The sequence below is a fragment of the Protomyctophum parallelum genome (assembly GCF_964188405.1).
Source record: "Protomyctophum parallelum genome assembly, chromosome: 17".
Classification (NCBI taxonomy): domain Eukaryota; kingdom Metazoa; phylum Chordata; class Actinopteri; order Myctophiformes; family Myctophidae; genus Protomyctophum; species Protomyctophum parallelum.
In genome coordinates, this window is record NC_139719.1 from 35,281,544 (window position 1) to 35,309,063 (window position 27,520).

At 46.5% G+C, this 27,520-nt stretch overlaps 1 protein-coding gene across 5 annotated transcripts in view; it reads right to left on the bottom strand.

The window, feature by feature from the left end:
* Positions 1 to 1,881: 1,881 nt before the first annotated feature.
* raraa (retinoic acid receptor, alpha a) overlaps positions 1,882 to 27,520 on the bottom strand; it is a 207,309-nt gene continuing 181,670 nt past the window's right edge. For 3 of the 5 annotated variants that reach the window (XM_083787936.1, XM_083787935.1, XM_083787933.1), the window contains 7 exons: positions 21,163 to 21,311; positions 14,034 to 14,181; positions 7,846 to 8,006; positions 7,295 to 7,471; positions 6,047 to 6,251; positions 5,156 to 5,314; positions 1,882 to 4,961 (listed from right to left, as the gene is read on the bottom strand). In XM_083787936.1, the coding sequence (XP_083644062.1) occupies positions 4,765 to 4,961; positions 5,156 to 5,314; positions 6,047 to 6,251; positions 7,295 to 7,471; positions 7,846 to 8,006; positions 14,034 to 14,181; positions 21,163 to 21,311 (1,196 nt within the window). In that variant the 3' untranslated portion in view covers positions 1,882 to 4,764. The remainder of the gene's footprint in view (positions 4,962 to 5,155; positions 5,315 to 6,046; positions 6,252 to 7,294; positions 7,472 to 7,845; positions 8,007 to 14,033; positions 14,182 to 21,162; positions 21,312 to 27,520) is intronic. The other 2 variants (XM_083787937.1, XM_083787934.1) reach the window with 1 other exon arrangement.

Here is a 27,520-nt window from a genome sequence, read left to right on the forward strand (position 1 = left end):
CGTGTGTGCCCTGAAAACCAGACGTTTTTATTACTGGTGGACGGGTTTCTGAACTGTCCACAGCCCTCCTATGAGACACAGACTGAGTTGATTTTTTATTTTATTTTATGATGAACATTAGTGAGGACTAATTATATGAAGATAAGTTGAGTGGTGAAGTGGTGAAGTGGTCCTTTAAACATGTCTGAGCATTTTCTAATAATAGACTTTTATACAAAGTGTGTTACTGTTAATTGATGATTTACTATAGGCTAACGTGTGAACTATAATCATATACTTTGACTTGACTTAATGGTGATGGTGAACACCAGGAATTCATGATACATGTACCATACATTCTGTATTAAATCATCATGAGTAATGTATTAAGCATCACTTAAATCTATGATTTGTGAATTTATTGTAAAGTGTTACCTTCTTTGCAGCAGTGGTAATTTGGTTCTTCCAATCCTTTCCTAGCCATGGCCATGGTGGTGATCGTCATGAGAGCCTGTTTCATCACATTCAAAGTTCTTTAAATTGTTCAGATTGAACAACCTTCATTAGGCTATAGACTCGAGGGTATGCGCGTGACATCATCATACCTGGAAGTTATGCGGGAACGCCCACTGAGTGGCAAAAAACTACTTTCTGGCCTTGACAGCCCATTCATCCAAACAGAAAAGTCCTGTCGGATTGCATTAAACAATGTTAAACTCACCAACATTGCAGCTGTACGAAAAGCTTTAATTATCCTCTTTCTATCTGCAAAGTTTTTTTGTTTAATAAGAATCCACCATAGAAATGTTATGAGCTACTTTCTGTCAAGAAATGCCCTGCATTTGATTATTTTTCTAAGTGTCAGAGTTTGGAAGTGCTTGTTTTCAATAACACAACATTTTGCTGCCTCCTGCATTATGTGACATTTAGAAACAGGTGGCAGGACGATTGAGTGATTTCCAACGAGCACTTCCAAACTCCAACACTCCATGCTGCTCAATGTTTTGCCACTCAGTCTAGAGTGTCCTGATGGGAAAATCATGCATGTGCATACTCTCTATTGATGGCCTGTTGGTTCTCTTGGACTGATAAAATAATGGTCTTCAATAGGGCTATTTACTCCTGTATACAACCCTACCTTTTAAAAACCCACTCCACCAAAAAACGTGTTGGTTTTACTCTGCATATTTCTAAAGCATCAAGAATAGCAAAGAAAAAAACATAATAAAGCTTTGCTTTAATATGTGCAATATAAACCACTAGGGGTTTTCATGGTTAAGCTTTTTTGAGTGGTGCAACCACTCCTACAAGCAGCAATGTCCGTGTACCTGTTTACCTGCATGTGTACCTGTATGTATAAGTGAGCACAAGTATGTGACTTATTTATACCAGTAGGGGGCACCAGAAACAGAGAGAGGGGTATTGCTGTGCCTGCTCAAGAGTGGATCTGTAAAACCCCTCCCCAACACTTAATGTTAAAGTATTAATGCGTTTTATAAAACAATTGTCTGGTTTGATTACTTCACTATATAGTTGTGTATATTCATACGTCTCTAATTCTTTTGATGAATTGAAAATGGTGGGCCCTATTGTAAACAAGTGTAATGCTTTATGGTGTCGCCCACTCACAGTTAACAGTTGTTGTATTGAGTTGTACTGTAATTCTGCAAACTGTTAATAAATCAATCAATTACAGAAAATGACTTGTCTATATGACTTATGAGCTACATATGAATACTGGATGCAGTGGCCGTCCGATACAATGTTTAGACTGAAATCGCTATGTGGAAAAACACTGGAGATCTGGTGAGGAAACCCATTGCTAACACACTTCAGGTTTTATGACTATAGTATAAACTAACACTGGATTGCAAAAAAAAGTAAAGACACACACACATTCAGTAATTATTAAATGTTGGTTTTATTTTTTGTTTTTTTGTTTTGTTTTTGTTTTTTGTTTTTCTTTAAAGTCGCCTGATAATCTTGACAAAATTGCAACATATTCCATACTTCTCAAACTGAGGGTGTGTCTGTTGCTATTCCAGATTAGCCGTGGAGGGAAACGTTGTGCGCTGTTCGGGACAGGTTTAGTCCTGATTGATGAAAGCAGCTTTGACCGTACAAATAAAGAAAAGAAAGAACACATGAACAACGCAGAGAGACTCCACACTGGCATCCTATGTCGTAACACTTTGCTGGTCTGGGATAAGTGCCCCTCTCTCTACACAACTCCTGGCATACCATGTTTAAACAAAAGTGAGTGATCAAAACAATCCAGGGGCTCAGTAGCAGGGCTGTGTGTCGGTGTGTGATCGGCGGGTACCGGGGAGTGGGGGTGTGCAGCACGAGAGAACATTTACAAAGAACAAGCAAAGCACACAAAATGATTCCTTCCTGAGACATCAGTGTGTATGTGTGTACAGTATTGATGGTCTAAATGGGATTTGTGTTAGCAGTGATGGCATTTGGCGTGAAGTCAATCACAGGTGTGTGGTTGCTCTGGATCCGGCCAAAGGTCACATTCATTTCTACCACAGGTTGCTGATGTGAAGACTTGGTGACTGCATTAGTCAACAAATATCACATTAGGGAACTTCACTTGTCTGACAATAGACAGAGTAGAGGGATTGCCTGGTTCGAGGGTCTATTACCACCTCAGTGTCTGGGTAGCTCATTCGGTAGAGCACTAGCTTTAGGACCACAAGTTTCTGGGCTCGATCCCATTCCCAGGCACCGTCAACTCGGCGTATGAGTAGCACTGCTTGAGTAACTACTGGGAGCTGACAGTAGGTGTGGTGCTCCATCTCAGCAATCCATCTCCTGGGGTCTCACTCATTGTAAAGGTGCTAGACACTTTTGTTGGGCTGATATGAACAATAAGCCACTTCAACCTACATACTTAACCAACCCCAACCCACACTGATCAGTTCTGAGAGTACTATGAGTGATTCTATTTAAATTAGATTTAGTTGCACTTCAGTGTTGTGCACTAAAAATAGCAGATCTACCAGCAGACAACATGTCGCACCGCGATGCATTGTGAGTTTGTAGATCGGCTATTTTCTGTGTGCATAAACCAAGTATACATAAGGCGTAACTCTCATTGGAGCTAGAGGCCAGATGCCTGGCCTGTGCCCGGATAGCGTCAAAACGGCATTCATTCCACCACTCCCAAGGAACACCATTTTGTTCTGCTACATGGCCAAAAAGCTATGCCCCAAATCAGAGTGCTAATTTGTTATCTGTGTAAAAAGAGTTTGTTTTTTTAAGAGGGAGAATGAAATTGTTTGTGAGAGACATTCTGGAGCAGTCAGCCAGTGTGATATGGCTACATAGATCTGCCCAGCATCTAGTAGGACATAAAACATAATTGATGCGTTCCTTCAGTTAAATGTGCTCAAAATGTATTTTCTTGAATCACAAACTTAGAAACAAAAACACATAAAAAAAGTTATTCTTTTTTTTGTTGTTTTTTTTTAAATCAGGTGAAGGCTAAACTCTTCATAGTTTTAAAGAAATGAATACAGCTTATATACATGAACTCATAGGCTACTTAAAATACACCTTAATAAAGAATCTTCATTAATCTGATTTCTTGAAAGGACCTGTGACCATATCATACAACCAAAGTTAATACAATCATTATTTTTTCACCCCCCCATTCTCTTTGCGAGAAAAAGAAAAAAGAGAAAAAGAAAAAGGAAAACCAACCCAGCCTGGAATAGCATGTGATATTCATTGCGACTAGTTTTCTGTGCACATTTGTGTGTCGAGTTTGTCATGTGTGCACAATGTGTGTGTGTGTGTGTGTGTGTGTGTGTGTGTATGGATAGGAGAGTAATTGCAAGATCTTGCTGTTTTTCTTTTTGTTAATTAACATCAGTATGTGATAAAACAACTGAAACAACCTCTGTACTCTTGATGGGTATGAAAACGGTGAAGGAATACAACAGTTTCTAATCTCAGAAAACTTGTCCTCTTTTTTTTCTTTCTTTTTTAAAATCTTTTTCCCCAACCTGCCATTCTGTGCGTGGACAAGTCAATCGCAATAGTTTCTTAACTTTTCTATATATATTTATATATCTTTTCTGTAAGAAATCAGTTTGTTTGCTGAAGTTGGAAGAGGAGAAAAGACCCAGAGTCTCTAAAGAGAAGCTGGGGAGTGTGGCTTTTTTGTCGAGTCCCATGCTCGCGATTCACCACAGAGTTCAACGATGAACGGGGGGGAAAAAGTGTCTGGTGTCCGTTAAGTCTCTTTATTGTCTGTCTTGTCCATTTTGTCTCTCTCTCTGTGGTCTCACCGCACCCCTCACTCTCAGAGCCAGAGTCAGGACTGCTCTCCAACACTGCACTCAACTGGACTCCCCCTCATTTCCGTTCCCATCAGTCTTTCATTGGGGGGAGAGGGGTGGAGCGTTGGAAGTGGAGAACAGAGGAGGAGATCATCAGCAGTGTTTATGATTCAACGGTCTCTGGGAGGCATCCTGCACACTCTCACCCTCCTGGCCCGCACTGGGGCACCAACGTCCCTCCGCATCGGCACCAGTGTCTCACAGTGAGGGAGGGCAGAGCAGGAGGTGCGGGATGGTGTCGTTGGATGGGATGGGGAGAAGGAGGGCGTCGGAGAACGCCAATCTCCTGTGTTCAGTCAGGATCGAGTCCCTCCTGCCCCACCCCACCCCACCCCCTCAAAAGCCTCAAAGGGAGAAATGCTTAGGGAGAGAAAGAGAGAGAGCGAGAGAGAGAGAGAGAAAGAGAGAGAGATGGGGATGAGAGGTGGGTTTGCTACGGTGATTGTGTGGCTGGACTGCTTTGGGCGGAGCTGGGCGACAGGCTGGGGCTGCAGCTGCCTGGGGGGGGCCCGCTGGGCCGCGCGGCCGTCGCCCCGCTCTCCAGGCCCTCAGAGTTCTCCAGCATCTCCTGGATGAGAGGCGGCATTGATCCGGGAATCTCCATCTTCAGGGTGATGACACGTTCAGCTCCTGTGGAGAGAATGGAGAGGGAGAGATGAGGCACTGAAGTTGTCACATCATACCAATTTGGACATTCGTTGGAACTGAACATAACGGGAAAGCTTTGACAGTGTGTTCACAGCAGAAGTTACTCGCAGCTAGCAATGAGGGAAAACAGCTACTGTACATGAACACATAATTTAAGACCTGTGTCAATATCTGACCTTTGGCGCTGATGCTTCTGAGATCGGTGATCTTCATCAGCATCTTGGGGAACATGTGCGGTTTGTGAGGCCTTCTCTTCCTCACATAGATTTTCAGGGCCTCCAAAAGGGGCTCCTGTAGAACGTCCACCTTCTCTGCCTGCTCTAAGTCCTGACGGTCTGTGGAACAAACAGACAGAAACGCAGTACAAGGTTAATACTCACTGACCACTCAATGACACTCATGTCCACATTTAGCCACTAGGTGGTGCTCAGGGATTACTTGTCTAAAGAAAGTGTGTTGGTAATTAATACAGGTCACTGTATTCTTGTGACAAATGATAAATGACAGGAGAAACCTGTTTGAATAGGCTATGAAATACACTAATATGATGGTTCAGATTAATTAATAAATGTACACCACAAAAGCAAATTCATTTTAACCTAAATACATTAACCTACTTTGGGTAGGTTCACAGTTGTTGCCTCTCACAGTACCACTCACAGATATAATCCAATGTACAAATATCAAATGTGAAAGTATAATTAAAATGAGTTTCGGTTTGATGTCTCACATGTTCTTGGCTGGCTAAGGATCATGGCACTTAACTCTCACCATGAACATTAACTGCCAGAGCTTCTACATAGCCTATTGCATTCCTTGCTTTACTAATCTTTCAAGACCCACCAAATATCTTGTTCTATGAAGACTATGAAATATCTCAAAAGAAAGATGAGAGCCTCCACTTCCATCAGGAAAAAAAGTGTGTCACTGTAATCTTTAGTTATTGGCAGTTGGCAGTTATTTTTCTTCGATCACGTTATTTCCTTCTTCGGAAGTCCTAGGATCTTTCACAGATTGCGTAAGTTAATTGTACTGTACATTTCAAACCAGAAATACTCCTGCAGTACCTCCGCAAAGCAGACAGATGGCGCTGAGCAATCCCGTCTCTGCGTCGTCCATCTCCAGTGGAAGGAGCTGGTTGGCGAAGGCGAACACCAGGTCAGTGAGGGGGCCGAAGCCGGCGTTGTGCATCTGGGTTCGGTTTAGCGTCAGGCCATCTGAGAAGGTCATGGTGTCCTGCTCTGGCGTGTAGCGCGTACAGATCCTCAGAATCTGGGGAAGAAAACCATTGGGTTTTGAGTGCTTTCACACAGGCTCACATGAAGTTAGTGGACATTTGATTATTTCATGGTTGATTGATCCCATGAAATTCACCACTTATTTATTTCCTTCTTGGCATTTTGTTGCCTTATTATGTAGAGAGACAGGAAACCAAAGGCAGATAATGATCGGATTTGAACCCGGGTTCTGGTCTGTGGTGGACTGACTCTGTGCCTGACCCACCAGACGCACGCACGCGCACACACACGCACACGCACACACACACACACACACACACACACACACACACACACACACACACACACACACACATACACACACACACACACACACACACACACAATTTCAACTGGAACATAATCTGACAGATCAAGCCAAACAAAACACCGTGATTATCCTCTCTGCCGCACTTAACTCATAACATGCCACTGAAACCCGCAGGCACTGTTGGCTACCGCCACCATAGACTCTCGTTCAATTTCACTTGGAGAACAAGACAGCCCCCCCCCCCCCCCACCGCAGATTCTCGTTCAATTTCACTTGGAGAACAAGACAGCCCCCCCCCCCCCCCCCCCCCCCCCCCAAAAAAAAAGAACAGCTAGCGAGGATCGGCTGAAGCTAATGTCATCATCGTCTATTAGAAGCATTAATATTTGAACTGCGCGGTAACCAGGATTTAGTATTGAGCCGCTAACATCATCGTGTTGTTCAATCCAGCCTAGAGACCGGGAGCCCTGCTTTACGGTAAATACTGTATGAGCAATTATTATGAATTAATAGAAAGCTCAAAAACACGTTAAAAGCATTCCTGGCCACCTGGGATTTCATGAAAAACGAAATGAATTATGTCCATGGCATTCACTGAGCTTAACTACCTCATTAAGCCATAACAGTACCCAAACTTTAAGCTAAGTGACTCATATAGTATTTTGTCTTTGTGTGGTGTCTACTGAGTATGCATTCATTTTGATCTCTGCCACAATTACTGCACATGCACACAATGAAGATTCCATTCTCTCTGTTCTGGTCCTCACCAGGATGTCCAGACAGGCAGCTTTGAGCAGGGTGATCTGGTCGGCGATGGTGAGCGTGGTGAAACCGGGCAGCTGCTTGGCAAACTCCACGGTCTTGATGATGCACTTCGTGGAGAGCTCGCTGAACTTGTCCCACAGGTCCACGTCCAAGGACACACGCCGCTCCGAGCTGTTACTCTGTGATGGAGAAAGAAGTGGGATATTTGATATTGAATTGGCAGCGCAGTATGATGGGTGACTAGATACACATAATGCACCCCTGTAATAGGTATTCTACATTAAACTGAAATATTCATAGAAGCATACATGCATACATACAAACTGGCACATCTCTCTTGCACAGGCGGACGCACACGTGCGCGCACACACACACACACACACACACACACACACACACACACACACACACACACACACACACACACACACACACACACACACACACACACACACACACACACACACACACACACACACACACACACACACACACACACACACACACACACACACACACACACACACACACACAGTGTCTGTCAGTTTCTGACCGTAGTGTATTTGCCCAGCTGGCAGAGAGAGGGGAAGGTCTCTTGATGAGCCTTGCGGACCCTGTCAATCATCTGCTCGGTCTCTGTGCTCAGCACATAGCTCTCTGTACACTCCTGCTTCTTCTCATCCTTCTTCTTCTTGTTCCGGTCGTTCCTGACCGCTGTAGGGATGGAAACGGAGAGGAAGAGGTTGGAAATGGAGAGGAAGAGGATGGAAATGGAGAGAAAGAGGGGAGATACAAAGAGGGAGGAAGAGGACAGAGAGTTGTTAGTACATACGGCGGCCATTTTGAGTTGCTTAATACTACACAAAATGTTTACGGTCCTTGTTGTTTACCGTATTTGGCATCGATTTAAACTGCTGTGAGATGATTACACAGAATGCAAAAAATATGCTGCGCTACGAGCTTGTAGATCTGCTATTTTTGAAAAATCGTGAAAATGTGGCGCAAATCAATATATATTCTTTCAGAGCGAAATCCTTTGCTTCTGCTGGGTCCCTGGAACAACATATTTTCAGATAGGGGTCGGCAGCCAATTACATATATTTGTGGGGTCTTTCACATGAAAATGTTTGAGAACGACCGACAGAAAACATGGCTTTTTCAGAAAACTGTCAGGATTTAGAAGGCATTTGTAGAATCGTCCTCAGGTCTAAATGGGTTAAGGATAATGTAAGGTTAGGGTTAGGTTTCTGGTTTAGTTTTTCTAAAATCGGCAAAAAGGCACATCCAGCAATAAAGCAATGTTTGCATGTTGCAAACAGGAGAGGTAACACCATCGCAGCTCTATGATATATGAAGAGAGAAAGAGGAGTTGGTAGCACTGTAACTAGGGAGCAGTTAAAACACACGCACGTTGCACAGGCACACACACACAGCTCCCGGTGTCCAACACCCAAAGACAAACGGTGGGAGGCGGTACACGCCAACAGGGGGAGGGTGAATGGTGGTGGAGGTAATGGAGATGAGGGAGAGGCGGGGTGGGGTGGGGCGGGGGGCTTGAAATAATCCAAAGCGAGGGGTTGTCGTTTCTCCTCTGGGCGATCCGTCTGGGAGCGGTGAGCTCAATCCCAAATGACAAAAACAAAAACACTCTGCAGGGTGTTTAGCATTGGAATCCCATTACAGGATCTGTCCATCGCTCCGGTCCCCCCCACTCCACCCCAATGCTCAACTCAACCACCCTGGGGTATAGGGCTCTGACAGGGCTTGTGTGTGGATGTGTGTGCTTGCTTACACATGTATCGTACAGTACACACAGTGTGTGTGTTGTGTGTGTGTGTGTGTGTGTGTTGTGTGTGTGTGTGTCGGTGCTGGGGGTTGGGCGAGGTGCTAGGTGATAAATAGTAGCGCCGGATGGAGCTATCCATAAGGCTGACAAATTGCCACAGCTTTCATTAGGGGTCCCGGCTAATCTAATAACATAATATGACAAATATCCTGCCGCTAATGGTTTTAAAAGAGCTTGGGCTGCTGAGCCCACTCTGGAAACAGACCCTCCAGGTCTCTCTCTCTCTCTCTCTCTCTGGTTTTCACAGGAGGACCGCCTGAGGGTGGCATGGGGGGCCAAGTGGAAAGGAGAGGAAAATGAAAAATTCATAAACTAAGATTATTGTGCCAGTTTAACCACTTTCAACCTGGTGTTCCTATTTTGGGGCATGTGATTATTGCGGAGAATAACAGATCTACCAGCTCACATACGATGTGTTGTGAGCTTGTAGAGCGGATATTGGGTGGATATTGTTCTCCTGTTCTCTTTTTCATGCTCCCTCTTTCTACAATTGGACTCACCAAGTCGGCATCTACACCCAGACCCATCTTTCGTCCCAATTTTTCCGCTGGGTACCATGCTCTCTCTTAACCACTGACCTCGGATCAGATTTCCCCTGCCTTCTTGATTCTAACCTTAGCCATTAGAGGGGAGGGTGGCTCAAGCTGACGGGGGATCAGCGTCTGTGACAGTGTGGGATGTTCCGCTCAGGGCCGAGTGTCATTCATCAGCCTGCAGACAGTACAGGGCCTCCCTGGCTGTGAGATCACGTTGAAGAGTGGGCGGAGATAGAGGTCTGATATCACACCACCAGGAGGGGAGCCTTACTGGGCAGATATGGGCTGATTACGCATCTGCATTATATGCCACTGTTTGTTTCATTGCATTTACAGTGTGTGCCCTATGGGATATAGTCACTAACATGGACATCAATGACAGTCGTGCTTTTGACACAGAGGTGAAGCCAGGTGCAGTCCTAAGTGACTGCACCACCCTCCCCCAACCATTTTTGGCCCTTTCATCCTGGTGTCCCGGTGGGTGGGGTTGGGGGGTGGGGGCAAAGATGGGTGGGCAGTGCCGGAGATGTCCAATTAATTCCCAAATAAAACTGGGGCATCCTTAGCGCACAGAAATTCCCCACACTGACAAATTGGCAGCACAATCATAAGCCGCACAACACAATTTAATGAAGTCATTAAAGAACTATTAGGGACGACTGGCGATCCGTCATGGCAAATTGCCACATGCAATAACTCGAGGGGGGGAAAGAAAACTGGCGGGGGCGCATGGATGAAAGAAATACTGCCTTGCCTTTTTTATTGTGTTAGAGTGTGTGTGTGTGTGTGTGTGCTTACTGTGTACATGCTGGTACCGAGCATTGTGTCTTTTTCAAATAAATGACGTGAATACAAATCCTGAACTGGGGGAAACGGTTTGTCCCAAATTGTGTACAGATCCGCCGTGCGTTCATCACCACAAATATGATTTACAGCCGAGCTCACGTGCAACACAGGCAGAATACTATGCCAGCAGGCATGGCCATCACTCCATCATTTGTTCTCATAGTGGCTTTCATAATAGCATGTACGACGCACGTGCGTCGTGTGCCTGTGTGCTGCGACACACACGCACACCGTTAATATATGATTTTCTTCCTTCGTTGTTTGCACCTGTGTGTATTTGTGTGCATGACTGTATGTGACTGTGCGTGCCTGTATGCGTGCGTGCGTGTGTGTGTGTGTGTGTGTGTGTGTACAAGATAGAGTGAGGGGGGCAGACGGGGATAATTCGAGGGAGGAAAATTAAAGTCCTGGCAGCTCGTCCATCACACAGATTAAATTCAATGGAAAGATAAAAATGTCAATGTTCCCCCTGCCACCATGTGCACGCCTAGCACTGCCGTCGCCGACAGTGATGAAACTTTCTCTCCCTCTCACTGTCCTCCAGCCCCCCTTTCCCTCTTCTTCCTCCTCCTCTCTCTCTCTCTCTCTCTCTCTCTCTCTCTCTCTCTCCCCCCTTCTCCACTCTGTCATTTTCCCTCTCTATGCTCTCGAGCGTAATCCCCCTCTCTCCATCTATTCTTTCTTTCCTGTCTTGACTCAGAGATTCTGTTTCCGTGTTCCTTTACTGGCACTTTTATTCTGCTATAGCCAAACGATCCATCCTACGAGGACTGTTTAGTGAAGAGGTGTGTGTGCGCTATACACATAAGCTTGATAGATGCGGAGACGATGGGCCCAGATCTGCGAGGTTGGAGGCAGAGCCTGTGTGAACATCCCGTCATCCACCTCTCCACACATGCAATTCCATACACCCTTATACACAGTCCTTCAACTGAAATCCCTAAAACCACCAACTCTATCCCACTCACGACAGTCTGATACACAAACAACACACATTAGCTGGGATTTAACATAAGAGTGTAGCATTTGAAACAATGGCTTTGCAGTGTACTCTCGACTTAGCAAGGTACAGGTGCAAAGTGCAGTATGTGCATCAATTAGCTAGCATGTCCCTATCAGTTACAACATGTTTCAAATTATAGCTATCTCTTCCTATCTCCTCCGGATCAGATAAGCACGTACGTGGGCAGGTATTGACAGCATGTTATCCACTTACATGAGACATGAGCCTTGGTCTTGTCAGGCAGATAGTAAACTGGCACGGCGCTCGCAGGCTTTCCACCGGTCGCCCCACACTTTACCCCCACCCCCTCTTCTGACACCGTCTTGGTTGGCAGTGCCACCTGGCACAAGGACTGGCACCGTTGTTGGGCAGACGCAAGGTCACCCAGACGTCCCCCAGGCCTAGTGGGGTGCCTGCCTTCTGTGTGTATGTGTGTGTGTGTGTGTGTGTGTGTGTGTGTGTGCGCGCGCGCGTGCGTGCGTGCGTGCGTGCGTGTGAGTGAAATCTAGTAGTTAACATAACTGTCTGAGAAGAGTGCATTTCTGTTTTAGGATTGTATACTTATTTGCGTACGGTATGTGCATGATCCTTTGTCTTTATGCATATGTGCATGCACATTGGCCTGTGCATGTGCATGTGCATGTGCGCGTGTGTGTGTGTGACTCCCTGCTGTACCCAGATGGCCAGCCTCTCCTTCCCCACCCACTGGGATTCGTCTCACAGGCCAAAGTCAGTGTGTAGGACACAAGACGACTTGGGGCTACCAATCTGCACACTGCTCTCACCAAGAATGTGTGCATCACATCACCCGTCTTTCTTTTTGCCATTAAAATATTCTCTCACACACAGAAAAAAAACGGCAACAGCTCGATAAGTGACCCGGGGTGAACTCACTTCCCTGAAACTTGAACGCAACTAGGCCAAACTAACTCTGCATTACATTCACAGTGCAGCACACTGGAATTCACCATTGCGGTGCAGTGCTGCCCAACGGCCACTAGATGGCCCTCCCGCACCAGCCTACTCCCCTGGAAAAGCGGCTACAGCATGCATGGTGGTGTGTAAGAAGGCACTGGCTGCTGTGATCCTTCTAACCATGATTAATGGCCCCATTCAGAGCTAAGGAGCTCAGAGGATAACTTCCTTTACCGTAGGCCACAGCCTAGAGGCGTGGGGAGCTCTCCCCGTGCTCAACATGCCGTAAAGACTGGCGTACAGGATGACAGGGGACAGAAAAAGGACACGAGGACGGACGTAGAGGGATTGTACAATGTTTAAATTAACACCTCGCGTTTAGCACAACGGGGCAGACAATATCGCACTAATAGGCATGTGTGTGTGTGTGTGTGTGTGTGTGTGTGTCTGACAGAGGAGGTGCTTAAAGGAGGAGACGCGCACAGGTTTCTCTGTGCACACAGGTGTTTCTGTGCGTGTGCACGGGAGAGCGCGAGTGGACAACGGTGCTAAACGGTCGTGCTAGTGCACGTCCGTCTGAGACACTGTAAGCCGCGTAAGTGCGTTGTCGTCATGCGGTCACACTGAGACTGCGGTTCTGCCAGTCTCTGAGTCGTGAGCTGTCACCTCCACCAATTAGTTCATCAGGACTGACGTGTGTGTGTGTGTGTGTGTGTGTGTGTGTGTGTGTGTGTGTGTGTGTGTGTGCATGCGTGCGTGCATGTGTGTGCATGCGTGTGCATGTGTGTGTGTTCACAGACACAGCCCCTGGGGTGCAGTGATGGCAGCAGACGCCTGCTCTTTCGCTCTCGGCAGGTGAGAACATATTCATCATGGAGGCATGCCAAGCTCAGCGACACCCTGACTGTTGCTGCCAGCCCACATCACTGCTGCCGTCGCACTTTCACAACTCTTTCTCTCTCTCTCTTACAATCCAAATTATCTCTCTCTCTGTCTCTCTCACACACACGCACACATGCACACGCACAAGCACACGCACACACACACACACACACACACACCTATCTAGGTCAGTGGTTCTCAAACATTTTCACAAATATTCAAGCGTTTTCAAGCGTTTTCAAAATGTTTCATAAAATAGCCGATCTACAAGCATCACGATGCGTTGCGAGCTTGTAGATCAGCTATTTTCAAATAGCCTGTTCCTCATTTTGTTGGAGAACCCCTAGAACCCAATTTCAAAATCAGCAAAAAATAGCCACTCTACAAGCGATGTGCCATGCTTTGAGGCTGAGCTTGATTGCCTAATTTGGCTATTTGGAGATTCTTTCCAGAGATTTTGCAAATGCTTTGCTTATAATGACATGACCAAAATAGGGACCCAGGTTAATAGTAGTTAAGGATACCAGAAAATAGCAACCAGATGGTGTTACTCAACGCCACTTACATATCACGAAGAAAATTGAGCGTGAGCAAAATATGCTGCGGTTCAATAATTTACGACCGGGCTAACGCAATGAAATAAGAGTTTGGGCTCTCCATGAGTGAGGTATGGGCCTATGGGGGGCGGGGTTGATGTAGTATATTACTCGTACACGTACACTCCTTGGACATCCCCACTTCCAGGCACTTCTGCAGTCGACAGTACTGGCAGCGGTTGCGGGTGACCTTGTTGATGATGCAGTTCTTCTCCCGGTGGCAGGTGTACACCATGTTCTTCTGAATGCTTCTCCGAAAGAAGCCCTGAAGAGACAGAGAGAGAGAGGGAGGAGAGATTGGAGGGTGGAGAACCAGTGGAGAAAGGAGAGAGGGCAAAAAAACAAAACAACATTGAGTCAGCATCCTAAAAAATAGACAAACTGCACAAAGTCAAATCCTCAGTGTTAATTAAACTCAGAAGAGTGTACAAATGGAACCAAATGGACCCTTGTGGTTCAGTCCTACACAGCATGGCCATATGCTGCCATAATTAAAGGCAATGAGCTACCAAACACTAAGGCTTTTAAGGGCTTAGTGTGTGGTGGAGTGATCTGTATTCACTCCTCCACTGTTTTGCCATCCAGTGAATGAACATAGCCACCTGTAGCAGCCTACCAAGACACACATCAGTCAGTCAATCAATGAATGCTCCTCTAGGAGTCATCACTGAAATCTTGAAAGGGGTTTAGTGAGGGACCCACAAGGGACAGGGCATTACATCTAAGCTGAGCTCCGGGTGGACTGGCGAGCGATTTTGTAAAAAAACCAACAAAAAATAGAACAAAAAAATGAATCCCTCCCTTTCCCCTACTCCTCTTCCTCCCTCTACTCTCTCTTTTCAATCTAACTGGATCAGAGGAAATATGACAGTAAATTAAACCTTCGTTTGGAATCCGGGGAGGTGCAGTACAAACGGAAATGAGCTTGCCATCTGTCAGCGAGGCTGGAAATGCAGACGTTCTTTAGGGGAGTGCAGAGACTATATTTTAATCGTACAAAATGAAGAGATGGAGGACGACCAAAAGCACAAAATATCAGTACAAACGACACACTTGCCGCGCACTCGTCTTACACAGGCCTGACATTCGCAAAGTCATGCGGATGAGGTCACTGGCCCTCTTCGAGCAATATTATTGTAAGAAAAAGTAAATCTGAAATAAACTGTGTACTCGGTTAAGTAAAGCCTTATTGGTCCATTTGGTTACATTTGTATACTCTCAGAGGTAAAAAAATAAAACGGAGGATATTACTGCGTAGTACCTCAGTGACGTTTTCTCCTACACAGCTCTAAATGCACTGTATACAATAGTTTTAAATGAATCATATCAAAAGCTAAATGGCACAATTTAAATCAAGAGGCTAGTTTCCAAATAAGATCATACCCTAGTCATCAGCTTCATAATAACATATTGGAAATATACTTCTGACAAATACACTATAGATATACTGCACAGTTCTACTACTGTCAGCGTCCACTATGTGGAAAAACATTTCCTTTATCATGAAAAGTGAAAATGATTCCCTGGAATTCTCAAATATTACGAAACGTAACGCCAGCACCACTATTCTAAAGGTATCCTTAGGTACATATTCAAACCATTTTCAGCAATAGAGATCTTGTTGAGCTGGTCATTTTGAAAGTAGCTCTCAAGTCAAAAAAGGATGGGCACTCCTGAACTAGTGTGTCGATTGTACCCATCACTTCTACCCAACAAGTGTTGGGTATATGGTCTGGTGGGCAGTGTGGGTACATGGTCTGGTGGGCAGTGTGGGTACATGGTCTGGTGGGCAGTGCCTGGGGGCACCAGACGCTAAGCAGTTTACTGGAAATACTTTCATGACGCAAGCGAGTATGGATAACGTTTTGGGCACCACTGGGGGGTGGGGGGGGGGGGGGGGGGGGGTGACTGCTGCCAGGGAGGGAGCCCCAACCCATGCCAAGGGATTAGCTCTGCTGGCCGACAGATGGCCAATGGACTAAAGCCTGCAATTTGTCCTTGCCGGATCACCGACCTCTCCTCCTATCTTCTGTTCCCCCCATCTGAGAGCACCAGGAGGAGGCAGTGAGCAGGAGACGTCCTTCTCTTACAAGGGATTGTGGGAGGTGTATGTGTGCATGACAGCACCTGGGAAATGAGCTCTATATGCATTCAGCTGTTGGTTTTAATAAAACAATAGTAATCACCTAAAAAAAACACCCGAATGTGTACAGATTTGAGTCAGCATGTAAGTCTATATTAAATGTCAGCATTGGTAAATGTCAAGTTTTATTTTCACTTGCTTTCTGCTTTGTGAATACATTTTAAATGTCATGCCAATGAAACCTGGTGGAGCAATGGTGTTGGTATTGTAAACATAAGAGCAAAGAGGGGGGGGGGGGGATTTTTACATATTATACTGTGTGTGTGTGTGTGTGCGTCTGTCTGTCTGTCTGTCTGTCTGGTTAATTAAAAGGCAATAAACTCCAGTACAGCCGCCTTGGACAGGAGCCAATGTGTCACAGCTGATCCAGAAGGATAATCCTGACATAGTAAACTTCACATTTAGCCACCCACAACACAGAATTACCGTACGCCCGTCTGAGTAGCAAGGTTGCACCCACCTACATGTGCGTGCTCGTGTGTGTGTGTGTGTGTGTGTGTGTGTGTGTGTACTGTAAGTAAGTAAACTACTCTGTCCCCCCTTTCCTCTTGCAATAAAGACATTATTATGTACTATAGTCAGGATTCTCAGGAAGCTTCGACCCATCCACAACCCCCCCCCCCCCAGCAAAGGAGCTTAAAGCATCATCTCCCAACAGATTAGCGAGGAGTCATCATAAACAGCAAACGCAGCCCCAATACAATGGCTGGTGGGATGCGCTCGTAAGTCGAGCCTAAACACTCCTGCAGCAGGGCGAGCGTGTGTGCGTGTGCGCGCGCGCATGTCCCCTTTGATCCGTTGGTGTCCCGACCCTGACCCCAGGGTCACTAGGGGATTGACCCACTCCCTCCTGACACCACAGGGCTAAGGTGCCCTTCCCCTGCCACCCTCTGATTGGCTAGTGTCGGAGGCTCATGTGCTGGGCCATTGTTTGTGCCCCTCCCCCTCTGCCCTCCTTCTCGTTGCCTATTAGGAGTCATTGCTTCCTGCGGTCCTTAAGCCTCTTTTTGTGTCCGACGCTTAATCCACCCGGCGACAAGGACCCTCAGCGGGCCTGTCAGCCTCCCTGCTGTGTTCACGGGACAGAAGAGGGCGATGGATGGATGGATGGATGGATGGATGGGTGGTTGGAGGAGTGGAGTACAGGAGGATGGTAATGGCATGGACGTGACTGCATGTGTCATTTCAATGCAATATGTAGCACACAAGTTAATTTGTGTGTGCATGTGCACGTGTGTGCATATTCGAGTTTGTGTGAATTAGAGGAACCGCTTGATTAGATGGGAATAGCGTGTTAATGTTGGTGCGACACACCGGCGTGCAACCACGTATAGAGTATATCAGGTGTTAAGTTCACAGGGAAGTGCAGGAATCCTCATACATGAAGCCCTGCGTTCCCAGCCTCCTACCGAGACAGTGTATTATGTTACTATCTTAGTGAGTGCGTGTGTGGCTGTGTGTGCGTGCGTGTGTGGCTGTGTGCGTGTGGCTGTGCGTGCATGCGTGTGGCTGCACTTATAATTACCGCCCATGTTGCTAAAGACTTGGTAATAAGGCCATCTTAAAAAACATCAAAACGAGGACAACCGTGGGGGTTTAGGAAGTATGCTGGCTTTCCCTCGCTCTGTGGAAAACACGGGGAAGGTAGCCTGCTGCGCAGAACCATGCCTCCAAGACAAATACATAAACACGGAGGGGAGAGGCATGCAAATTTAATGCATGAGTGTTAATAACTGGAAGGGAAATGAGGAGCGCGGAGAGCGGAGAAGATGTGCGGGGGGAAAGAACAAAAGAAAGATAAAAAAAGACAGAACTTTCGCTTCAACAACAAACAATCGACCCGTCTCCCAAACACTCTGCTTCAACCCTCTCTCCTCCCCCCTGTCCTGTCCCCCCTCCCCACACACACACACACCCCCAGGATAGGCCTTTGTAGTTTCTCATGCCGACGGGATGCTAACGCAGCTAACCCTCGTCTTACCCCGGTCTCAGATGGGAATGCCGTATATACGTTCACATTGCCTGTACTCTTGAATAATTGAGCGTGCTACACCAAGTCATCCTCTTCAGAAGTCTAGAGATATGTGGGGAATGGATGCTGAGTTTTTATTTTTTCTTCAACCTTGCACTGCAGATGTAAGGCATGTGGACGGCCGCACTGTGCACACAAGCAGCAGGCAGGCAGGCAGGCGGCACGCTGCGGAGGTATGCGGGGGAGCATGGCTCAGTGACAGTGGTTAGTATGAGCCACTAGTAGGGCGGTAACGTAATGACTCATTTTCAAAGCGATACGATACACATCACGACACATGGCTGGCGATACGATACATGGACAATAGTGGCAATAGGATACGATACAATTAGACTATTTAAAATCAATACAGTGTAACTATTTAGCAAACAAATGAAATCTGTGTGAAATAGTGGATTTATGGATAGTGCAGGGTTTTTTTTAAGGGAAAACTAATATTATTATGGATACGGTATAAATAAGTTAGTAAACACAATGATTCTGTGGCAAATACATGGACATTGTATTTTAACTCACATGGACAAACCCGCACATTGAAATGAACACAGAGAACACACACATTCATCGATAGACCAAGTGTAGTGATATGGAATGGAAAAGTAATTAATTATTCCTAGAATTGCTAAATACACCACACAAGTATCGATACAATCGATTATTTGCATTACGAAACGATTCGATACGACACAAAGTGAAATGATACGATATGTTGCCGTTTACATATCGACATACTTTGATTGGTTAAATTCAAATCGCTGCATCGATGCAGTTACTGTATCATTACACCGACTCGCTAAGCGATCAATGCTGTTGCTCTGGGGCAGAAACCTTATCTCCATATTCTATATATTGTTTTTGTAAAGTAATGCCCTACTTGATCACACAGCAGCGTGACACAGAAACATAAACAGTAGCAGATCCACAAGCTTGAAAGGCAGAGCGAAGCGAGGCGTTTTGAGCATGCGGACGTCCTGAACAGTTTTTGACGTGGCGAGGTTTCCACCCCACAGAGATGAAATACCCCACACACACACACACACACACACACACACACACACACACACACACACACGTACACTAAATAGAACATACACACAGCCCTACGTGGTCAGAACATCAGTGTTCCATAATGCATTGCAACACAGAGGGAATATCATTTAGTCATGGCACCAATTACATCCACAAAGGTATTAAGAGCATGCACACCCAGGTGTTGGACAAATGGCTGTACAAGAGAAAGAAATAGAGTACGCCACACTGGTAAGGAAAAACTCAGCTCCACTGGTATATTAATTATTATTAATTAATTAATAAACCAGTAGAGCTGAGTTATTCCTTACAAGTGTTGCAGACTCTATTTCTTTCTCACCAATTACATCCACCTCTTCTTTAGTGAGGTTATTCATTTACTAGCACTGTGTCAGCTCGCATCCAAACCAAACCACACGTGTGCGCACGCATGCACGCACACACACACACACACACACACTTCCACACCACCGGCTATGATCTGGCCTTATTATTCAGCTTATTAACCCATTTAATCAGGCTCTATTAGACAATGGGGAATGGTGTTAAAGAGACACATTAAAAGCCGTTTAGGACGCGCAATCGGCAGCACGCTGAGCGGTGGTTAAGACGCCCCAATAAAAAAGGCACAGGGTTAAGCCTTTATATTCTTTGTTAACTTTTTATAACATGCGTTTAGGGGGAGGTTAAGTTTCACAGCGCACCCACAGACGATTCTGTGTGTGTGTGTGTGTGTGTGTGTGTGTGTGTGTGTGTGTGTGTGTGTGCGTGTGTGTGGGTGTGTGCGTGTGTATGTGTGTGTGTGTGCGTGCGCGTGCATGCGCCCGTGAGTGTGAGTCCTTTCTGTGCACTCCTTCCTTCTTGCCTTCATTCATTTTTTCTCCCTCCCATCCACCTTTCAGTGTCAGTGAGTTGGGCCTGTGGGCGCAGGGCCCAGAGGGGTGGTGTTGTCAGGTGTTGTCTTGGTTGGGCACGGCCGCGTGGGGCAGAGATAGGCGCATAGTGACCACCTGTCACAAACAGGTCCATGCTGCTGCCATGTCTCCCCCCACCCTACTCTAGCTATGCCCATCTCACAGGAGGACTCGCCCCCTTCTCCTGCCCTGTCCCCTCTCTCTTTCACAACCCTGTCCACGTGCCTTGGGTAAAATAGATAAGGTGTGTGCATCTACTGTATACAGAGACGCATGCAAAGATGCACAATAAGGTAGCCTATACACACACACACACACACACGCACACACACACACACACACACACACACACACACACACACACACACAATCACTGCCGACGAGACTGCCAGCAGATTAGAGGCCAGATCAGCGGTTATGAGTCTCTCCAGCACATACAGTATATAACAGGGCTTTGCTGATAGCAGGTGACTGACGAGGACACGTCGACAGGGCTGATAGCAGACCGCGTTACGTGGCCCAGTAAAACGAGAAGAAAAAAGGTCTCCTTCATTGGGGGCTTGACAAAGCCTCACAGGTATGTGATAAGAAACAGGGCCATGGTTACGAAACCTGACAGCCTCATGTTTGTCCGCAGCTACAGGTCCCAGTGTTGTTGGGAACAGGCATGCGGGGGTCTGGAGTGTTGAAAGAGCCCTATCTGTCCCCAAGGCTTTTGAAGAGCAGGTCTCATTTGTTTGGCAGCTCCACACTGCAAAATCCTGGGATTTTCCAGTGCATAGTGCAAGCGATTCCAGCTAGAGACCAAAGCAGGTCATTTCAAAGCACTTCCCCAGATTTAGAATACAAACGTCCATCTCCTTAGGCCCAAAAACAAAAGTCCCCAATTTCACCATTAAGGGCTGTTAACCGTGGTCTCACTTTACACCGCTTTGTTGTACGTGATTGTTTAACCACTTTCAACTTATTTTAGACATGCAATTATAGGCACAAATTTACATCTCAAGCTTGTAGATTGGATGCGTGTGCTAGGCGTCATACAATGAAGTTAACTAGAGCTGAGGCGGTTAAAGCGACTGCTGAATGGATGCACAGATGTTTCAGAAGGATATCATAGGATGGTCTCACCTTGCAGCCTTCACAGGCACTGACACCATAGTGGTACCCTGAGGACTTGTCCTGGCACACGAAGCAGGGCTTGTAGACGCGGGGTGGCGGGGGCGGGGAGGGCGGGCTCGGCACGATCTCCTCCGAGCTGGTACTCTGCGTCTCTATCGCTGTGGAGGAGAGAGAGAGAGAGAGAGAGTGGGCATTACTAATCCATATCTGGAGGGCTCCGAAGGTGGGAGTTACACACACATGTTTAAGCCCGCACATGTGTTACCACACTGACACACAGGAGAAGACACACAACACATTGAGAGCTTGTAGATCATTATCAGTGCGCGATCCTAAAAATGAAACCACTTATAAAATCGGACACAACTCCAACCCTAAACCTAACTTTGAAATGCCTAATCCTAGCCCTGAACCTATAAATCTTTTTTTAACCATGAAAACAACCATTTCTCTTGTGAGTCCTCACAATGTCAATTTGCGCGCACGCACAGGCACACACACAAAGATGGATATTGGTCATGAGCTCATGGCAGCTCATGTGAACGATGGATGAGGTGACGTTGAGAATCTGATGATCTGCTGAGGAACGACCCTCTGTATCTTTCAGAGAAAACATGAGCCAAACGATATTTGGCTTACAGCGCAGCCGGCGGAGTGCGTGTATGCACTCTCACACACCACCACCACACTTAACACAGCAGCTCTAGGGTCCCCTGAGACATTGCGCCATTGTTGTGGAGTGTTGTTATTTACTGTCAACCTTGGGGGAATTTCTATGAATGGGCAGAGAGAGACGAGGTACATCAAAGACCAGGATGCTCTAAATGGCCACGGAGAGGAACTGTCTCACTATCAGGGAAGTGACCTCACAGACATGGAGGAAAGGAGAGGAACTGTCTCACTATCAGGGAAGTGACCTCACAGACATGGAGGAAAGGAGAGGAACTGTCTCACTATCAGGGAAGTGACCTCACAGACATGGAGGAAAGGAGAGGAACTGTCTCACTATCAGGGAAGTGACCTCACAGACATGGAGGAAAGGAGAGTAACTGTCTCACTATCAGGGAAGTGACCTCAGAGATGTGGAGGAACTAGAACATTACGTCAGTACCGTATGAATCCAGGCACGTCGAATTGAAGACGGCCAAAAGGAGAACCAAAAAAATGACAGCTAAGGCTGAAAAAAAGTAGACATTTCCAAAATGTCGTGAGCTTGTAGATCAGCTATTTTATTTAGTTTTACATCGGGAATGCTAACCGAGTTAGCATTAAACATGAAATACATCAGCAACAAATACATGAGCAACAAAGGATTTAGTCTTTGCCGCTCACTCATTTACTCTCCAATGGCAGAACAGCACACAATGGACCGACTGAGAATGAGGTAGGGCTGTCCCCGACTAAGGATTTGTATAGTCGACTGATAGATGAATAAATTTGCTGTTAGTCGATTAATAGTTAGTCGACTTGAATCTGGCCTGATAAGACTCCAGAAAAAAAAAGAAAAAAACAACAACTGAACAACTGAGAGGCTTGTCATTAGCCAGATTGAGCACAGCAGGTGAAATTGAGATTCTGGAGTCTTTTCAGGCCAGCGCACTGTGCGATTCAAGTCACAGGCAGTGGCACATTGCCACACAGGCAGACACACTCCACATGCACATTGGAGATTTGAACAGTCAGAATGTTCAAATGTGTTTATGTCCCCCACAGACCTAGTGGAATAATACAATATTTTTGTATATTTTTGTAAATATTGTATTTTTATATACAATTTTTTGGGGCAATTTTTTTTGCTCAGTCGACTAAGAGGTGGTCAGTCGACTGAGACCCGTTCCGATCGACTAGTCGACTATTCGACTAATCGAGGTCAGCCCTAGAATGAGGTATGAAACACACACACACACACACACACACACACACGCACACACACACACACACACAAAAGCTATAGGAGCTAAGATGATTACTCATATAGGTTATGATAGGCAGTCAGCCTAGCTGCAGGCTGCAAGCACAACAACATATGGACAGCATAATACATACAGTGTGGATTTATATGTGTGTGCGTGTGTGTGTGTGTGTGTGTGTGTGTGTGTGTGTGTGTGTGTGTGTGTGTGTGTGTGTGTGTGTGTATACTGTACATAGTAAACATGGTGGCTTGAGAAGCTGGGGGGGGGGGACCTGCTGTTGCCCATGTGCAAAAGGCTGGACTGTGTCCTTAATATCCTGTGTGTTTCAAAACACCACTCTATAAGTCACACACGCACACGCACACACACACACACACAGCAAGTAAATGGATTTCATGGCCCACGTTTGCCAAATGTGTATACTATTACTAGAACAGCCCAGCCTAAAGGCACACATACAGTATGCACAAGCAAATACAGTTTTCTTTACGTGCGCAGGCTTCCGCGCATTTGTGAAATGTGACAGAGGGGTGACATGCTCAGATGTGTGCCGTATGCTTGAGTGATGCACACGGTTTTTCTTGGATATGCAAGGATTTAAAGTGCATCTACAAGTGTGTGCTCCGCCCTCCCCCCTGTCCGCCACCCTCTCCTCCCAGCGTCAGGCTGATAGAGGAGGGATTGGTGACGTTGGGAGCAGGCAGCTCGGGAGCTGCCTGGAGGCCCTGGGCTTGGCACTCGTGTGTGAATAAGCCGTCTATATTTAACACGGCAGGGGCGCATTCAGCAACTACAGCTGGGAACACACTTCACGTGACGGCAGCGCAGACATCCCACTCTGAATGGCGACGCAGACACACACACACACACACACACACACACAAACACAGTTGCACACTCTCAAACTCGCCCTCTCATCAAACCCTACAGTGGGGAACACAAAATATGCAGCGCATGGAATTGTAATATTTGTATTCTGTTCCTCTATTGTATATGAACACACAGTCACACACACACACACACACACCCACACTTTTTATTTATTTATTGTATTATTTATTTTGAGTTCTTGTCAAGCTTGCCAATCTCAGCGTGCATGGGTCGGATGGACTACATTGAGCGACTAACCAAAACAAAGCTAAGCGATGGATGTATTATGTTGGCAGGGCAACCCGGGGAAAGAAAAATACACCATGATACAGCAACAAAAGCTCGTCTACCTCGTAGCCCACTGGGACACAGAGTCCAAATCTTCCTGGCTAAAGCCTTGCTATCTCGGCTATCAGAAACTTGAGCATGGGACCAGTTAAGCTAAACAGCAATGAAGCTCACATTGCAAAGACCAACAGTGACACCCAATCGGGCCACAGGATATTAAGACAGTCCGTCTATGGGGTCAGGATATCTCCGTTAGATCTGGAATGATAATTGTCTCGTGGGCAAGGACGTCTCGTGGGCTGCGATTCCTGTTAACTGGTTCCTCACCGGCCCCGAGAAAACGAGATTAATTCACCTTTGCAATGGATGCCATGCCCGGCATCCCGAGATTTGTTTCATTCCCCATAATCCAGGGGAAAAAAGCATTTTATGCTAACGATACGTGACGTTTACCTAAAAACAGCCAAAATACTCGCAAGCACGCTCGTGCACGCGCGGTCTTTATGTGCATTATGGATCATAACATGATTCATCTTCAGTTGCCGGCTGGTGTGGCCCACCAAAAACAGCAGATTTACAAGCTCACTAACGCGTCGTGTTGCAACTACTTGTGGGCATGTGCCGTTTTCATTGTGTAACACCGGTGCACAACTATTTATAAGTTACCAATATTATGTCGGGGGTGTCTATTTGTGACACATGTGATACTAGCATGTTGGCTGGCTTGCGGTTTAGACTTCCGAGGCTACGTTTCCTCCAGGGGTGGCTAAGCTAAGTTCTCATTATTAGACTTCCTTGGGGTTTGGCTTTGGTCTAGCACTAGCCTCGTTAGCTCCAAATATTTAGCGTCTACACCCCCATGCTCCCATGGCATCTCTTCACTCGCACCGTGAACACACACAGTCGCACGCCATGGGAAGCTAACCACACAGCCAGCGCATAGTGTATGACCTTTTCTTAAAAAGGTCCCGGCGGTGGGGGAAGGTTTTTCTTTTCTTCAGGGGGGTCTTGTCTGTGAGTAAACACTAACCAGGCCTGGGAAGAACTTCAAAGAGGGAGATGGGGCCTGGCCCCGCCCCCTTCCACATAGCTATACAGAGGAAATTAAAGGTGATCTAGCAACTACTCCCAAAGGATGTGTGCGTGTGCACGTGTGCATGTGTGTGTGTGTGTGTGTGTGTGTGTGTGTGTGTGTGTGTGTGTGTGTGTGTGTGTGTGTGTGTGTGAGTGAGGAGAGAAAGAAAAGGAAGACAGGAGACAGTGCAGAAGGAGAGACTGGAGGTGAGAATGACAGTATACACCAGGGGTACTCAACTGGCGGACCACCTCTTTGCGGACCACCCCCCAAAAAAAAAAAAAAAAAAAAGTTAATAATATAAATAACATCAGATGGTACATTTCTCATGTGAAATTGCTGCAAAGGCCCCCAAAATGTCCCCCAAGGTCCCCCAAAATTCTGGCGCGCGCTGTGCGCGCGCACATGTGGCCTGCCAGGGCGTATAACTCCCGGCCTGATTTGGAGTTCCACTCCGGGCCTGCACTCTGCACCCCATTATTGGTTGGTTGGAAGGGGATCTGATTTGTATAAGCTTGGCTTGACCATACTAAACGGGCATAGAGCCCCGCTCTCCGATGGACGCCGCGCATGGGACCGGACCTCGGTCTTATTCAAAAAAATATTTGTGGACCTTCATCATTTCTAGTTGAGGACCCCTGGTATACACAGTCAAATCTGTGTGTTTCTTTATTATAACTCTGGATGAGATTGTACAAATGGAACCTAAATGGATCCGTTAAGTGTTGCGCTGGCACACATCAAGCATGTGTGCCAGCTGGGCTCCTTGAGGGGGTTCCTTGAGGGGGTTCCCCAACGAATTGAGATCAGGTATTCAAAAATATCTTAAAAAAATAGCTAAAAATAATCTTTGAATAATTGTGTTAATCTTTAACAGCATAAATCTTCTCTTATACGTGTTCCTGGCGCAAAATATTTTCAGATCAGGGTCCATGGCCAAATACATAGGTACATCTATCTATAAATGCACCACGTCTTTGTCTGTCTGTACGTCTGTCTGTACCGTTCGCCCCACCGACTTCAAATTCAACACACGCGGTCCACCCCCCCACAGGGAGTGCAGTGCCCGGTGTCGAGTCGGTCGGACCCACGGTTGTCCAGCCCGTCACAAAAGGCCTCTGTCCGGGATCCATATATGGAGCTGCCTGTTCTGACATCACAACACTTCATATTTGGGCATGCCTGATACAGAACTCCATATATAGGAATAAAGGACACAGAGAGACAGATACAGACAATTACATATATGGGCATGAAAGGGACACAGACGGATGGGTGGAACGGGTACTCTGACACGGGTACAACGGGTATTGCATAGCCAGGTGGGGCATGGATCTCCAACTTCCATCGTTACTGACTCAGTGCTCTACAGCGGTACAGAAGCCTATCAATTTGGGGGTCATGTCAAGGACATGAACCACTGACATGACACAATGAGTCAGTGACAGGAGTCAGAGGCATGAGTGTGAATATTTACTTGTGGATGTTTTCATTGTGCGATTGACATTAATTTGTTCAGTGCTGAGGGGTCTGCAGAGGCCAAAGGAGGCAGGAGAGCAGGCTTAGTCACTGGGGAGACAGAGGGCGATAGAGATGGACAGAGAAAGCAAGAGAGAGAGATAGGGGGGGATTATGGAGGAGGTGAACAAGATAATGAGGGCGGAGTGGGTGGTGGTAGGGGGGGGGGAGGAGGGGCAGGAAGAAAAAGGTCACACAAGATACAGCAGAGACAGAAAGAGAGACAGGTAGAGAGATATGACAGAGAGAACGGTTGTTTTACCAGTGCTTTTACAGACAGATACACCTGTCTGGCCAGGTCCATCTGACTGAGAAAACAGGTGCACACAGTCACACACACACACACACACACACACACACACACACACACACACACACACACACACACACACACACACACACACACACACACACACACACACACACACACACACACACACACACACACACACACACACACACACACACACACACACACACACACACACACACACACACACACACACACACACCCACCCACCCACCCACCCACCCCTCAGGTTTCCACTCCAACGCACAAAACTCACCAGTTGTGCAAGCATAAGCGTAGCTAGGTACACTCCATGTTAATGAACGCAGCCACTCTCAATGGCCGCACACAAATCCTCCGCTCATGGCATCTTATTTTCTGCTCTGGGCGCGCCTTCTCATAGAAATACATTGT